We start from the raw sequence: 16,999 nt of genomic DNA, 5'->3' as shown, positions 1-16,999 counted from the left end.
ATCCTGGTGGTCTCCTCTCAAGCTCATCTTTTCTTCTTACGTTCCAGTTTGAGAAATTCCATTTTCTTATCTTGCACACCCAAGACCTCGTGGACCTAAAACTTGGCAAGATACCTTTCTGGGTCTGAAAGAGTTCGTCCACCTCCTTCTAATTTGGGAAGCTGTCCTAGTCTCCCCCCCCCACCCCCACTTCACCTCATCTCTGGGACGTGGAGCTCACCCCGCTGGAAGGACACAGCATTGCCCCGGGTATGTTACGCATCTCACCTTTGCATCAGCAATACACCCAGGTGTGGTCCCGGTCATAGTTGTAAGAGGTTGCGCACCACGTAAGGTTCTGCTTTGTGCCTTTGTCAGTACAGTTAAAATAATTCTTGTTTTTATAGTTGAATGGGAAGTGGCAGGGAAAGCCAGGAACCAAGGAGGAAATTCCTAGGGAGAAGAAGGGGTTAAGACAGTGGTTACCCCTGTGCCTTTACGCTATGGTGAAGGCTTAGGCTTCAGAGCCCACCCTAAAATCAAAATTGGGTCCACAATGCCTGTGGGTGTGTTGTTTGGCCACTGCTCAGAGGTTCCCATTAGTGGAGATAAATGCTGACCTAATCCTAAATATCATAGAGATTTTCTTCCCTGGGAAGCTTGTTGCGTTTAGCTCAATGGGGTGTGGAATGGGGAACAAGGGCAGAGTGAAAGCACAAGGGTTCCTGGCAGTGGGAGACAGAAGGACAACGTCATGTCACCAGGGGAACCAGGGAGTGGAGTGGGAAGCATGGAGAGGACATATTACAGGGGCTCCTCTTTACTCACAGATCCTCAATGTGTGAATTCGCCGCTTGCTAAAATTTATTTGGAACCCAAATCAATACTGGTGGGGCTTCTGCGGCCATGTGTGGACACACAGCACCCATGTTCCTAGCTGAAGCCCAGCAAGGCTGCACCCTGCCTTCTCCATGCAACTCTCGTGCTGTGGACAAGTGTTTAAAATGCCCAAGTGCAGTGCTGAAGAGCTGTCCACAGTGCTGAAGTGCAGGCGCTCTGGGATGTGCTTTATGGGAAAATAGTATAATATATTTACAGAGAAATGTTCTATTTTCCTTCCTTGAGGGCTTCTGCCCTGATCATCCACCAAATCTACGTTTGTTCTCCTTTGTTAACAAAATTATCCAAAACACGCAATGGCACCAAAAGATTGCCACATGACCTTTTCATGTCCTCCTAGAGCATTGTCTAAACAATCCCTAAGGGTCACCTGATTCTCTAGCTCAGTGGCAGCAAACTTTTTCTAGAAAGGGCCAGATGGTAGGTGTTTTCAGCTTCATGCCTCATACAGTCTTTATATATGGGCCCTAAGATATGAATTTCATATAATTTTTGTCTGTCACAAAATATGATCATTCTTCAGAATTTTTTCAACAATATAAAAATGTAAAAACGATTCTTAGGTTAGGGGCCAAAAGAAACATTGGTCCAGATGTGGCCCATAGCAGGATGGGGTTCACAGACCCCTGCTCTAGGGAAATAGAACTTTGTCTGACTTACTACCTGCTGTTGATTGGAGGCCCCAACTCTGGAACTTGTAGAAGACTGATACATCGTGAATGATTTTTGTTCAACAGAGATGCCAATAATTTCTGTCTGGTAGACAAGATAACCACAAAGATTTGATTGCCCTTTAGATGTTAATGGATTTTGTGGCTAACTTAACAATCTTGCTTGCGCTCAATATTCTTCTCTTCACTGATTTCATGTATTTCTTATAATGTCCCCTGAATTGGCTTACCTATCCTTCTAGTTCCCTTATTAATAGATTTTTTTCTTTAAGTAGGCTCCATGCCCAGCGTGGAGCCCAATGCAGGGCTTGATCTCATGACCCTAAGATCAAGACCTGAGATGAAATCAAGGGTTTGATACTTAACCAAATGAGCCACCCAGGCACCCCAGATTTTTTTTAAACCTTAACACGTGCTTACTCTGTTTGTACAAACAAGTATTTGGTGTTTCACATTTTGAAAATCTTATACTGACCTCTTTCTCTTGGATCTTAAGGAGCCTGTATTTTGCCCATCACACAGTCGCATTATTTATGCCCTTTGCTCATCAGATCCATGAGGAAGAGAGCCTGCATTACTCATCACCATATGCCCACATCCCAGCACGGTGTCTGGCACACAGTAGGGCTGGAGCAGGTGTTTGCTGAGTAAATGAATGAAGGAATCCACCCGTGTCCACCCAGTCCCCTTCCCCGGATTACTAGTGTCAGCACAGAGGCTCCACTTTCCATCCTCATCCATGTTCTCGGTGGTTGGGCACCAGAACTTGTTGCTTTCATCTTCAAGGCACTCAAAGATGGTGCTATTTCTGTAGATGGAGGGGAAGATGCAGGGCTTGCTGAAAGAATTTCCCCCATACTCTGAAAATAATCATGGAAAGGTCACAGGGACAAGAAGAGACAACGAAAAGAGCTTCCATTTATCACACATGAACTAGGCGCCATGTCTTATCTCATGAAAGGCAACATAACATTGAACGTGCCCAGTCAAGTTCCTGGTGATGTTATTATGTCCACTTTGCATACAAGTGAGAACCCAAACTGTCAATGACCACACAGTTACTGTCTACCTGAACAAAGGCTTTTGTGTTCCACAGGCTTCATCAACAGAGTTATTGTGAGATTTAAGGATAAGTTTGGTAGGGTTAAGGACACAAGTGATGGATAGCTAGGGCAAAGATAAAATTAAGGTTTTATATGGGATTAGGATTTTTTGAGTGCCAAGGGAAGAACATAATTAAGATTTTATACAGGAATAAGTGTGCTCATGGATAGGTGCCTCACGTGAATCTTCATCTCTATGGAGGCAACACTACTTAGTGAGAAAGCATGGGCATCAGAGCCATATGGACTTGAATTCAAATCCTAACTCCGACATCACCTAGGAGTGTGACTTTGGGCAGGACTTAATTTTACTGTGACCATTTATTGACTAGGGAAAAAAATAGCATCTCATAGAGCTTCCATGGAAAGATTCAATGGGAGGTTATATATAGAGGTCCTGGATCAGAGTCTAATACAGAGAGGGCTCTAGAATGAATGGAGGTCATTAAGAAGTGAAGAGGTTATTAAGATGAAATGTTAAGGAAGGGTCCAGCACTTGGTGAATCCGCTTATTGACAATTCTGGCAACAGAAATACTTGAAAACCAATATCAGGACTACAACCCATGGTTCTGGTTCTTAGGACAACTGGATTTTCCATGCTGACAATGGGGACTCGGGGGAACCTGGTCTCAGGACATTCCTGTCTCCTGTGGTTGTCCTAATGTATTCTCCAAGAAGACCCTTGATTCCTAGAAGTATTACTCCCATTGATCTGCTCTCCCCTGTGCCATCGTCTCCTCAGTAGGATCATTGCTATCTCCCTTCCTTCCCACCAAACACCCCATCCCTGCTCTAGTGCCTCACCATTGGTTTCACAGTATTTCCACTGCTGCTTCTCATCAAAGCTGGAGGTGACGGAACACCACAGCCTTCCAAGGAAGCTGCCCTCCATGATGCAGCTGTTATGGGACCTTCCTCGATAGACGAAGGGGAAGATGCATCGTGGGTAATCTGTACAGAAAGGAGCCCGTGAGTGGTTTGACTTTCTCCAGCCATTCATGGGACAGTCATTTAATCATCCATCCATCCATCCATCCATCCATCCATTAGCCACCAAAGTACAGGACAAGCTTCAAGTCTGGAAGAGATTTTATTCATTCATTTCATCAAGCATTTCATAAAGAAAGCCTTTTCCTGTACTTTCACCCTCAAAACTTCCCCAACAGAGTTCCCAATCTCAACCATGGTGCCCCCACATGCTGCACAAACAAACAACATACTTCACTGTGTCTTAAAAACGAATCTCTTAGAATCAGCAGAAGACATATAGGAATCAAATCAAGACAAAGAATTTTGATGGTTTATGACCAACAGATGAAGTGAAGACCTTGACATACAAAAGATGTTGCCATTACAAAAAAAAAAAATGTCAAATGTCAGAGAAGTCAAATACAATAAAATTATCATCTAGGTGTTGGTGCCTTATTGCAACTTCCATAGATAGATTGAATTTTCCACCACAAATGTAGTACTACAAATATAGTTTTGGACATTATGTTTATAGTGGGTGGATTTACTCACACTAAGTGAGGGAGTCAGGGTCATTTGGAAATGATGGAGGGGTTTTCATAGACGAAGGGATGAAGGAAGTCTTCCTTGAGCAGGTGGCATTTGAGAAGAGGTTCTCCCAATGTGGAGAAGCCAGCCATGCAAAAATTGGGGGGAATTGAGGTTCAGGCAGAGGGAATGAAAGTGTGAAGAGTTCAAAGACAGGAAGGAGTTCAGAATATTCAAGAAGAATGACAATTAGTGTAGCTGGATCTCAGCAGGCAAGGAAGGGAGTGGAAGAAGATGAGGATAGAAAGGGCAATGTCATGTAGAGCTTTGCAGACCAAGGTGAGAGGTCTCCTCCTCCTCTCCCCTCCCCTTCTCCTCCTCCTCCTCCTTCTTCTTCCTATTGAGTTGTAGGAGTTCTCTTGGATATTTCAGATATTAACCCCTTATCAGATACATGATTTGCAAATATTTTCTCCCATTCCATGGTTGATTCTTCATTTTATTGATGGTTTCTTTTGCTATACAGAAGCTTTGTAGTTTGATGTAGTCCCACTTGTTTATTTTTGCTTTTGTTGCCTTTGATTTTGGTGTCAAATCCAAAAAATCATTGCCAAAACTGATGTCTCACAGCTTACTCCCATGTTTTCTTATAGGAGTTCTGTGGTTTCACATCTTATGTTCAAGTTTTCAATCATTTTGAGTTGACTTTTGTGTATGGTGTAAGATTGGGGTCCAGTTTCATTCTTTTGCATGTGGTTGTACAGTTTTCCCAACGCCACTTAATGAAGAGATTGTCCTTTCCCCATTACATATTCTTGGCTCCTTTGTCATAAATTAATTGACCATATATGCCTTAGTTTATTTCTGGACTCTCAATTCTGTTCCATTGATCCATGTGTCTGTTTTTATGCCTATGCCATATTGTTTTTATTACTATAGTTTTGTAATATAGTCTGAAATCAGAAGTGTGGTATCTCCTGCTTTGTTTTTCTCTCTCAGTATTGCATTGGCTATCCGGGGGTCAGGATATTCTTCTAAGTGTGCAGGTGAGCCAGAGGGACACGAGCAGGGAAGTAGCATTGCCTGACTTCACATTCCAAAAAAGTTTCTTTGACTGAAGTGTGGAGAATCAGTTGGAGGGAGGTGAGGGGGATTTGGGGAGACCAGTTAGCAAATTTTGGCAGGCAGAGTTGATGGTGATTTGGAGAAGGATGGAAGCAGAGGAAGCAGGTTCTTCCCAGAAGCTGAAGCTAGGATCTATTTTGAAGGCAAAATTAAGTCTAGTTGGTGGGTTACATGCAGGGTGGGAAGGAAAGAATTAGGGATGACTCTGTTTTTCTGATTTACACAGTGGTGGCACCTTGTCTTTATTGAGGGAGCATGCAAATGAGCAGAAAAGCCTCTGCACAGTAGCATTTGTCTAAGTGATATGAATATCGTAAGCTAGCATTGTTAGGGATTGACATGGACACCTGTTTCTGATATCGCTATTCCACTCACGAGGAGAAGCGTCCTGTGTCCTGTGAGGCATTACTTGGAAATAGCCATGGAAAACCACTTCTCCACTGCTGTGTAAGGGGAAGACGTCAGGGTAAGGGTAAGGCTAAGATGTTAAAGCTATTCACAAGTAGTATGATACCCGCCAGTCCAAAGAGCAGTATTTGGTTCAGGAGCCAGAACCGAGGGAGGAGATGCAAAAAGCATACCTTCATCTATTCAGGAGCCCTCAGTGATATGGCTGAAGGAGGTTTAATCAAATGCAGGTTGTTGACTCTCTAGGCCATAATTGTGTCTAGTATATGCACTTTTGGCAGAGTTTTGTCCCCTTTTGTATATCTTACGCATGTTCGGGGACCTCTTTTCCAGAATTAAAAAAAAACACTCTAATTTTCAGATTCAGTTTCAACCAGTTGATCCTGATTTACATTGTTTGAACTGGAGCGATATTTTCAATCAGAGATAGTATTGCTTCCAGGTTTGGTTTGTTTTTTTTCAGTGTAATGGGGCTTCTTTGTAGTCATTGTTAGCTCTTACAATCAAAGAGATTCTGCTTGGAGGTACAAGCATCTGGCCACTTTTTAATATCTTTTAGGTTAGTTATGATCATGTGTGCTTAATTATTTTATTATCAATTTGCTTCATTTTACTTCTATACTGCAGTTATGGAATTACGTTGATTTATTTTGAAATTATGAATTTAGAATAGGTAATGTTCTTTATAAATTTTATTTCAGGATAGTAAAAGGGATGTTATATTTATTGTCAAAGGGAGAATTTGATCTAAGGGAGTCAAGAACAGTGGTAAGAGGGAAAAGTAAGTCCTAAATATTCAAAAGCCGGTTAGTAGTAGGAACAATTAAAATGTCCAACAATAGGGTATTGGTTAAAACAAAATGCCTTTTGTGCACAAAAGGTAGAAATCATACAATTGCAAAAATGTCTTGGACTTTGAGAAAAAAGTAAACAGAGTCTCTCAAATCCCTTCTCTGTTATACTGTTTCTGTTTTTCTTTATCAATTTAGAAAATCAAGAAAGAGACAAAAAATATGGTGGGTCAGAGAACACCATTTTCAACACTACTGTTGTTAACATTATTGTCCATTACTAGTATTCAGTGTTTAGCCCTCCTGCAGCATTTCTATGCGCACACACATATATCATAACTTGTCTTCAAAAATATGATCATATTGGGGCACCTGGGTGGCTCAGTCAGTTAAGTGGCTGCCTTAGGCTCAGGTCATGATCCCAGGGTCCTGGGATCGAGCCCCGCATCGGGCTCCCTGCTCAGCGGGAAGCCTGCTTCTCCCTCTCCCACTCCCCCTGCTTGTGTTCCCTTTCTCGCCGAGTCTCTCTCTGTCAAATAAATAAATTAAATATTTAAAAAACCACAAAAAACAAAAATATCATATTATACAAATCCACACATTTTCTTTTGTGACCCATCATTTGAGGAGGGCTGCTGAGGGGACAGCATGGTGCCACTCACCATCCGCCATGCAGTACTTCCACTGCCCATCATAAATGGCTCTGGTTGCACACCAAGGGGAGAGGCTATTGGTTTTGATGCAAGAAAAGTAAGAAGACCCCTTGTAGGTGAAGGGAAAGACACATGAATCTTTCTGATCTGGAAGACAGAGAGACAAAACGGAGGGGCTTAGTCACATTGAATGAGCCAAGGATGAGTCTTGGTTTGGTTCTCATGGCGGGGGCGGGGGGGTCTGAAGGCAACACGTGGAGTCTTAGCATCCAGCTTTCTCGTGACGTACAAGGGCATGTCCAGTTTATTTTGAGACCAAGAGTACAGGGAAGGGGTCTCATAAACCATGAACGCAACAAGGATAAAGTTTTCTTCCAGACCATCAGAGCACCGTCAACGTCACAGAAAACACATTTGGTAAAGGTCATGAGATCACAGTAGGTAATGAAAGGACACACATTAAATAATTCTGAAAAGCAATTGCATTTTGCAATGCTCTTTTCAATCTTTCTGATGACACAAAAAAGAAAGCTTCATTTTATTTTATTTTATTTTATTTTTTTTTAAAGATTTTATTTATTCATCTGAGAGAGAGAGAATGAGAGACAGAGAGCATGTGAGGGAGGAGGGTCAGAGGGAGAAGCAGACTCCCTGCTGAGCAGGGAGCCCGATGCGGGACTCGATCCCGGGACTCCAGGATCACGACCTGAGCCGAAGGCAGTCGCTTAACCAACTGAGCCACCCAGGCGCCCAGAAAGCTTCATTTTAATGCTAGTATTTCTCTACCATGTCTCTAATTCTTAATAATCTCCCTTTTTAACAACAACAACAAAAAGAGGGCAGGACTCAGGCTCAAAGCCTTATTGGGACAATAGCATCTAGTAGAATGTAATAATAGGATTTTGTTTTCATAGTATTTATTTTTGTTTGCAATTTCTATTTATGGCAAGTAGTAGCATTTTTACAGATTACAGAGCTGATGTTAACTATTCTTTAAAATAAGGGTGTTAAAGTGAAGAAGAGATCACATCTAAAGAAGAAGGTCGAGCAAATGATATTGCTGGTGATGTGCAGATGTGGCAAATACTGAGGGGGTGGTACTCGGATGAGTGAAGTTGGAGAAATGCAACCCTTGGCCTTTGCATTCCTCAGTGTGAGGACAGGGACTTTGTCTTTGACACAGTGTATCCTCGGAAACTAGAATAGTGACTTGCTCATAGTAGATGCTTAAGAAAGAACTGACAGGGGGCTCCTGGGTGACTCAGATGGTTAAGCGTCTGCCTTCGGCTCAGGTCATGATCCCGGGGTCCTGGGATCGAGCCCCGCATCGGGCTCCCTGCTCAAGTGGGGAGCCTGCTTCTCCCTCTCCCTCTGCCATTCTCTCCACCTGTGCTCTCTGGCTCTATCTCTCTGTCAAATAAATAAATAAAATCTTAAAAAAAAAAAAAAGAAAGAATTGACAGAATGAAGATATAAGTTCAGAAAATACCACATAAAAAAAGATAAATGGGCTTCTTTAATGAAGGACTCATCAAAAGGGTCAATATGCAAATGAGAATTGAATTAGCAGGAGTATGGAGTATATTGAATCGTCCTTTTCCTCGCATTCCTTGAGAGCTTTGGAGACTAATGGTCCCTGAAACACATCTTAAGAAATTCTATTCTAGCCCAAATTCTTCATGGAGAAGGAAGTGAAGACCCATGTAAGATAAGGAATCATTTCAACTTAATGCCTTTTTTTTTTTTTTTTTTTTTTGAGCAGAACTAGAATGAGAACTAGAATTTTATATCTAATGGTCCAGGATCATAGCTTTTCTCTTTGCCTTCATCCTGTCATTCCCTCCTCCCTTCCCTTTCTCCCTCCTTCAAAGATATAATGAAGGCTTACTATGACTAAGACATTCTGATAGGTTATTTATGTGCTTGCACACACGGATGTGTGTGTGTGTGTGTGTGTGTGTGCGTGCACGTGCATGCTCATGTTCCAAACATGGTGAGGCAAAGCTTCCATGGACTCACTAAAACCTATCTTCTTTTTCTTTCCGGGCTCCTAGCTCAAACCCATTTTTTGGCCTCTCTTATAGTTAGGTGGGGCCGCGTGACTCAGTTACAACCCATGGAATGTGGGTAGAAATCATGTTCTCCATTTCCTTGCTCAGAAAAGTCCCAAGCAAACCTCCATGCTCCTTTCTTCCTCTGCCAGCTGGATATAGAGCTGTGGTTCTCAAGGAGAAGGGGACAATAGACAATGTTTGGAGAAATATTGGTTGTTACAACTGGGAGAAGGGGGAGCTGGTAGCTGTGCTCCTGGGATCTACTGGGCAGAGGCTGGGGATGTTGCTAAACATTTTACCATGCACAGGTTCCAGAACAAAATCATCTGGCCCCAAATGTCAATAGTGCCCAGGTTGAGAAACTCAAATAAAGAGGACCCTGCAGAGAACACTGAGGCTCTAGGGGATGGGGGAGCCATGATACGGAAGGGTCCTGCGTCTCTGAATCACAACAAAAAGGCTTCCCACCAAACATCCACATTGAAGTGCTAGATGAGTTTGACGTGAACTCTACTGAGTTCAGCCACTGACATTTGGGGATAGTTAGTCTGTTACCAATACAGATGAATAAGACATCTTCTCTATCTTCAACCTTGTACCCCCATCTCTTCTGGATCAGATTCCTACCCTGTATAATCTGACCTAAGCCACCATAAGGGTGAATGAAGGATGTACTGGGAGAGGGTGGAAAAGGCAGACCTCCAGCTTTGAGTTTCACCAATGGGTTGATGCAAGTAGGGGCCCTTAAGTCACATTGCGTGGTCCACCTCTGAGTCTCAGAACTTTCTGGTCTTGGTTTTATAAAGCTGAAACCAGTTAATATCTGGAAAGTGCTTAGAAGAGTACCTGGAACATGACTGCTACTCAACAAATGTTAGCAATCATCACCATCACCGTCATCATCGTCATCAATGATTCTCAGTCATGGACTCCACTGGTATGTACAATGCTGGGAGGGCAGGCAGATGCCCCCTTGACACAGGATTAAGATTATTCTTGGGAGTTGTTAGTAAGAACCAACACATAATAGATACTATTAGCCATCTGCAAAGTAATCCAGCAGATGGTCTAATCTTCTTAACTGGGTTAAAATCCTCCATAATCTGGGACCTGCTGACCTCTCTGTTCTCACTGCCTGATTAACATTTCCTCGACCTTCCTCCATGCTCTTTCTTGTCTTTGGCGTTTGGCTCATGCCCTTCATCCTGCTCTTTTCTTTCTTCCTAGCCTTACTCCCCATTACTCAACCATACAACCTGATTCAGTCTGGATCAATACTCTTCTGCACTCTTATAATACTCTGAGTCAATCTCTATAAATGTACTTACCAAATATTTAAAGAATATAGTTATCTGTTTACATGTCTATCACTCCTGTTTGCTGTGAGCTCTCTGATTATAGAGCATGAGTTTTATTTATTGCTATGTTTCTGGCCCATTGCATGGTGCCTGGCATTTGGGAATCACTCAATAAATGTGTATCAAATAAATTAGCCTATAAATATGTGCAGAGGAGACTTAGGGATGCCAAGTTTTGCCACAGGAATGTGGGTGTGGTCTCAGGAAGGTATGACCAGAATGAGACAAGAACTGAAAAAGCTGGTATTGTTCCCTGACTGAATAAACTGTGGTTCTTAGCATTTTGGGGACTCATCAGTTCTTTTGAGAAGCCAGACCTTCTCTCAGGGAAAATGCTCATACCTCCCTATGGCAGAGACTGTTGTGTGTTCAAAACCAGCTTCATCTTCCTCCTAAATGCACTGCTAAAAAACACATTTCCCAGACTCCCTTGCAGCTAAGCATCCTGTGAGTTCTGGCCAGTGGAAGTGGGAGAAAATGACAGCTATCACTTCCTGGCCAAAAAAACTCTCATCCAAGATCATCAGACTCTTGATCCTTGTCTATCAGCTCCAAGCAAAGAATCCACAGAACACCCTAAAGCCCTAGGGGATGGTGGAACCCCACGGTGGAAGGTGCATGGACCCCTGCTGACCAGACGCACCCTCATTGGACTTTATAGGAAGGAGAAATAAAATGATTTGTGTTAAGCTGCTATAATTTGGATTTTGTCTGTTTCAATATCTATTCTCACTACCCTGATAAATACACACCCTTTTTTATACCAATCCGGGGTTTCATGGACTCTAGTGCTTGCCCGGTGACCTCATATTAGGAATCTCTGGAATATAGAATGTGATCATTGAAAAAGGATTTCGTGGAATCCAAGGGCATGAAAACAGGAGTGTTTCTTGAGGGACTCCTGGGTGGCTCAACCTCTGCCTTCGGCTCAGGTCATGATCCCAGGGTCCTGGGATTGAGTCCCACATCGGGTTCCCTGCTCAGTGGGAGCCTGCTTCTCCCTCTGCCCCTCCCCCTCCTTATGTTCTCTCTCTCTCTCTCTCTTTCTCTCTTTCTCTGACTAATAAATAAATAAAATCTTTTAAAAAAAGAGTGTTTCTTGAGCCTATCCAAGGGAGAGGGCTCATCAGACAGAAAAGGATTTTAATTGTAGAGAATTGTTTCACCCTAGCTTGAGTGAACTATATATAATCAGGGTCTCTCTTTGTTCTGCTTCTGTGCTTACCATACGATCTTTGGGTGGTTGATTTAGATTCCTAGATATATTAAGAGCGTAGCCTCACACCCACTAGAATGGCTACTTTTTTTTTTTTTTTTTTTTTTAGCAGAAAACAACAAGTGTTGGCAAGGATGTGGAGAAATTAGAACCTTATGCACTGTTGATGGGAATGTAAAATGGTGTAGCTGCTTTGGAAAACAGTATGGCATTTCCTCAAAAAATTAAACAGAGAATTACCATATGACCCAGGAATTCCCTTTCTGGGTATATCCCCAAAAGAATTGAAAGTGGGTTCTCAAAGAAGTATTTGTAACACCCAATGGTTAGAGCAGTGTTATTCACAATAGCCAAAATGTAGAAACCATCCAAGTCCATCAGTGGATGAATGGATAAACAAAAGGTGGTATGTACATGTGTGTATCACACATACAGTGGAATATCATTCAGCCCTAAAGGGAAAGGGAATTCTGACAGCTGCTACAACATGGATGAATCTTGAGGACATTATGCGAAGTGACATAAGCCAATCACAAAAAGACAAGTACTGTTTGATTCCACTTTCATGAGGTATCAGAGCAGTCAAATTCATGGAGAAAGAAAGTAGAAGGGTGGTTGCCGGGGCTGAAGGGAGGGGGAGGTGCAAGTTGTTTAATGGGTACAGAGTTTTAGTTTTGCAGGCTGAAAAGAGTGCTGGCTATTGGTTGTACAACAATGTGAATGTACTTCTATGGAACTGTGCACTTCAAAATGGTAAATATTGTAAATTTTATGTTCTGAGCATTTTACCACAATTTAAGAAAGAGAGTGGAGGGTCTAAGTTGGAGTCTGAAGACTCAATCCATTGGAATTATAGAGCGCCCCCCTTTTTTTAGAGAGAGAGAGAGAGAGAGAGTGAACACGCAAGTGGTGGGGGAGGGGCAAGGGAGAGGGAAAGAATCTCACGCAGGCTCCACGCCCAGCTCAGAGCCCAACGTGAGGCTCAATCTCACAGACCTGAGCCAAAATCCAGAGTCAGAGGCATCACCAACTGAGCCGCCCAGGCACCCCTAGAGCCCCCCTTTTAATTAACATATCTGCACTTCCCTTCCATGTGCTGAGCATCATGAAAGGTGCTTGTGTCCATTACAGCAACCACCCACTTATCCAGGGTCTCGCTTTTCTTGTTTTCAGTTATCTGCGGTCAAGGCGGTCCAGAAGCAGATGATTCTCTATCTCCTCCTTACCTGAATCCAGGAATCCTTGCTTTGACCCATTCACTCTTTCTAATTTCCAAATCCTCCCCATCATTTTCCAGTATACTCACTTCCACTTGTCTCATGGGAGTAGAGGAGGAAGGTTGTCCATCCCAACATGTAACTGGACCATGGGTTCATCTCAACAGGCCTCTTCTTTCTGGACTGAAGGAAGACAAAAAATTTATTTATTTATTTATTTATTTATTAAGATTTTATTTATTTATTTGACAGAGAGCGACACAGAGAGAGAGGGAACACAAGCAGGGGGAGTGGGAGAGGGAGAAGCAGGCTTCCCGCAGAGCAGGGAGCCCGATGCGGGGCTCGATCCCAGGACCCTGGGATCATGACCTGAGCCGAAAGCAGATGCTTAACCGACTGAGCCACCCAGGCGCCCCTATTTTTTATTTTTTCTAAAAAGATTTTATTTATGTATTTGACAGAGGAGACACAGCGAGAGAGGGAACACAAGCAGGGGGAGTGGGAGAGGGAGAAGCAGGTTTCCCGCTGGACAGGGAGCCCGATGCGGGGCTCAATCCCAGGACCCTGGGACCATGACCTGAGCCGAAGGCAGACGCTTAATGACTGATGCTTAATGACCCAGGTGCCCCAAAAATTTTTTTAAAAGATTTTATTTATGGGCGCCTGGGTGGCTCAGTCGTTGAGCGTCTGCCTTCGGCTCAGGTCATGATCCCGGGGTCCTGGGATCGAGTCCCGCATCGGGCTCCCTGCTCGGCGGGAAGCCTGCTTCTCCTTCTCCCACTGCCCCTGCTTGTGTTCCTGCTCTCACTGTGTCTCTCTCTGTCAAATAAATAAATAAAATCTTTAAAAAAAAAAAAAAAAAAAGATTTTATTTATTTGAGAGAGAGAGAGTGCGTGCATAAGTGGGGGGCAGGGGCAGAAGGAAAGGGAGAAGCAGACTCTCCGCTGAGCAGGGACCCTGACACGGGGCTAGATCCCAGGACCTCAAGATCATGACCCCAGCTGAAGGCAGACGCTCAACCGACTGAGCCACCCAGAGCCCCAGAAGACAAAAATTTTGCTCCTATGGGTTCCTTCTTCTTCCACTAACTCCCAGGTTTGGTGTCATGCATGCCATTTTACTTTCTACCCCTAGAGGGCAGTGAAGAGTAATTTACTCTTACAGGAAAGAAAAAATATATACACTGTCATTACGGAGGGGTCGGTGTGATGGGAAGGAGAAATGTTGCATTTGTTGAGCATTTACTGTATTCCAGGCTACACGCTCAACACACAGTATGCCGCTTGGTTCTCACAAATGAAATGATAGCTGTTTTAATCCCATTTTACAGATGAGGAAGCTGAGGCTCAGAGAAGCCGAGTGATCTGCCTGAGTTGGTTACGCAGAGAGGAATTGGCAGGATTCTAACCCACGTAAATAGCTTCAAAGGCTCTACTCGTCATGGGGTTCTTAACCGTAGCCTTAAACCCTCCTCATGGATCATACCCATCTCCAGCGGGATATGAAAGTACCTTAATGATCAGCATTTACCATCCTCCCCAGCTGGAATTTCTACTTGCCTCTCTGCCATTTCCTTAATGACACATAGATATGCCATTTTCCACAGAAACAACAACTCAGGGTTGGACTCAGTGGTCTGCTTTTGTCTTGAGACTCAGTTACTATTACCACTTCTGCTGGCTACCAGTTATTGAGCGCCTACTGTATGCCACCTTCTAATGACCCGATGAGCAGGCATGATCAGCTCTGTTTACGGAAGAGCGAAACCAAGATATGGGAGGTTAAGTAACTTATCCAAGCACCACAGATGGTAGGTGACGGACCTCGGGTTCAACGGCAGACCTGTCTACACCAGTGTCAGAGTTCTCAAGCTCCATAAACCACTTCCCATCTGTGGGTCTTTGTTCCCTCACCTGCAGAGCGTAGGTTAATAATTCCTGCCCCTGGGGGAGGCCGCGAGGGTCCAGGCAGATCCTGATGCAAAAGTGTGTTTCCGTTGTAAATTGTTGGTTTTGTTTATGAATAATTAAGGCAAAGATCAGGGCAGCTCAGGGGAGACATCAGATGGCAACAAATCTGGATGGTGGGTTGGGGGAGGAAAAAATATCCCAGAGCCGTAGATTCAGGTCCTCGAACAGGTAGGTGGCGCCACTGAGCACCCGGGTCTCAGAACACACCTTTTCACTTGGCTTTCCTGCTACATAGGGGAGCATTTTCTGATTTCTCTTGTTATTTTTAACCACAGCACCATGCCCCAAACTTGCTTTTCCTGAGTGATGTCTCATTCACTGCCTACCTGCTCATGACTAACTCCGACTGGTGGTTCAGACTCTGGAGTTGGACCCACCTTTGATTGTGGAGGCTAGCTGGTCCTGGTTGAAATCCTGACTCTACCATTTCCCACCTGGGTGACCTTCAGAAGTTACTTAAATTCTCCAAGCCTTAGCTTCATCATCTAAAAAATGGGGATACTGGGACACTTGGATGGCTCAGTCGGTTAAGCATCTGCCTTCTGCTCAGGTCATGATTCCGGGGTCCTAGGATTAAGCCCCATATTGGCTCCCTGCTCAGCAGGGAGTCTGCCCCTTCCCCTGCTCACCCTCTTTCTCTCAAATAAATAAATAAAATATATTTTAAAAATAGGGATACTAATCCTACCTACCATTTAGACTTGTTATGATGATTCGCTGAGATCATAAAAAAATAACAGGTAATACTCATTGAGTGCTATACACGATTCTAAATTCATTATGATCCTGATAGTAACCGAAAGTGGGGGGCCCTAGTAGTAGCCCCATTGCACATTTGGGGAAGTGGAGGCACAGAGAACTTAAGCATCTTGCTGAGGATCACAAACCTCGAAAGCGGGGGGGCTCCTACCGGAACCCTGACAACCTAACTCCAGAAACTGGGCTCTTGGCTGCTACGCCATGCTGTCTTCAGTGGGGCCTCACGTGTGTTAAGCACTCCAGAAATGTCAGCCGAAATCATCGTTCATACCAGACCTCTCCAGGCAAATTTCACTTCCGAGTGTCAAGACTGTATTTTCACCTGCCCCCTGGCGAATGTCCATCTAGATTGCCCCTCAATCACCTCAGATTCCAAGACTGGGCTCCTGATATAAAGCCCCAAATATCCCCACCCACCGCCCCCCACACACAACTTAATTGAACTGTGTTTGCTATGGTCTGAATGTTTGTGACTCCCCCAAATTCATATGTTGGGATCTTAACCCCCAAGGTGTTGGCAGTAGGAGGTGGGGTCTTCGGGAGTGATGAGGTCATGAGGGTGAAGCCTCATGAGTAGGATTAGTGCCCTTGTAAAAGGGACCCCAGAGAGCCCCTTGCCCCTTCCACCACGCGAAGACTCAGTGAGAAGATGATTGTCTACCACAAAGTGGGTTTTCCCCAGACCCTGAATCTGCCGGTGCCACGGTCTTGAACTTCGCGGACAATAGAACCACGAGAAATACATTTCCGTTATTTCTAAGGCCCCCACCCCCAGTTCTTCCCCATCCCCCAAGTTGTTACCCCAAGAGTAAAGCTTTCTCCTCCCTCAGATAGCAAGCATCAAACCCCATGGCTTCTACTTCCTGAAGGGCTCTTGAACCCAGCGCCTTCTCTCTGTCTCTCCTGCTCCTACAAAGTCCCCAAACAGTGGTCATGTTCTGTCAAGGATGTCCTGGCCTCCAGGCTCTCCCCTGTCCCGTCCACAGGGCTGCTGATCGGACCTCTCTTGGTGCTTGCTTTTAAGCATTCATTTAAATATTACTGAGTCCGCACGGTATGTGGTCTGCAAGGCTAGGGGATGAGCGAGAGCAGCTCATGAGACAGGCCCGGCCCCTGCCTTCGTGGGGCTGGCCGTCTGCTAAGGAGACCGACAGGAAGGGAATAAACCAGAGACAAGCGCGGAACTCTTGCTCATGATCGTGGCTCCGAAGGAGGAGGACCGAGGCTGCCATAAGGAATAACTGGGGCAAGGTGACTTCTGGTCAGAAGGCCAGGGGAAGCTCTTCTGAGAAGAT

At 44.2% G+C, this 16,999-nt stretch overlaps 1 protein-coding gene across 1 annotated transcript; it reads right to left on the bottom strand.

Annotated features, from left to right (window-relative positions):
* Positions 1 to 274: 274 nt before the first annotated feature.
* ELSPBP1 (epididymal sperm binding protein 1) lies at positions 275 to 13,133 on the bottom strand. The gene is made up of 5 exons (XM_078062929.1): positions 13,064 to 13,133; positions 7,139 to 7,276; positions 3,460 to 3,606; positions 2,252 to 2,410; positions 275 to 432 (listed from the first exon to the last, which is right to left on the bottom strand). The coding sequence occupies exons 1-5, from the start codon at positions 13,131 to 13,133 to the stop codon at positions 275 to 277; spliced, it is 672 nt and encodes a 223-aa protein (XP_077919055.1).
* Positions 13,134 to 16,999: the final 3,866 nt, after the last annotated feature.

The sequence above is a fragment of the Halichoerus grypus genome, chromosome 15, assembly GCF_964656455.1.
Source record: "Halichoerus grypus chromosome 15, mHalGry1.hap1.1, whole genome shotgun sequence".
Lineage (NCBI taxonomy): Eukaryota > Metazoa > Chordata > Mammalia > Carnivora > Phocidae > Halichoerus > Halichoerus grypus.
This window is presented reverse-complemented; position numbering and strand designations above follow the sequence as displayed.

Excerpts from the sequence above, each read along its gene's own strand:
- ELSPBP1 (XM_078062929.1), bottom strand. The coding sequence starts at position 13,133 with ATGAACCCATGGTCCAGTTACATGTTGGGATGGACAACCTTCCTCCTC. Across the intron at positions 7,277-13,063 it reads CTCCCATGAGACAAGTGGAA|ATCAGAAAGATTCATGTGTC; the intron begins GTGAGTATACTG and ends TCTGTCTTCCAG. Across the intron at positions 3,607-7,138 it reads GAAGTACTGCATGGCGGATG|ATTACCCACGATGCATCTTC; the intron begins GTGAGTGGCACC and ends CTTTCTGTACAG.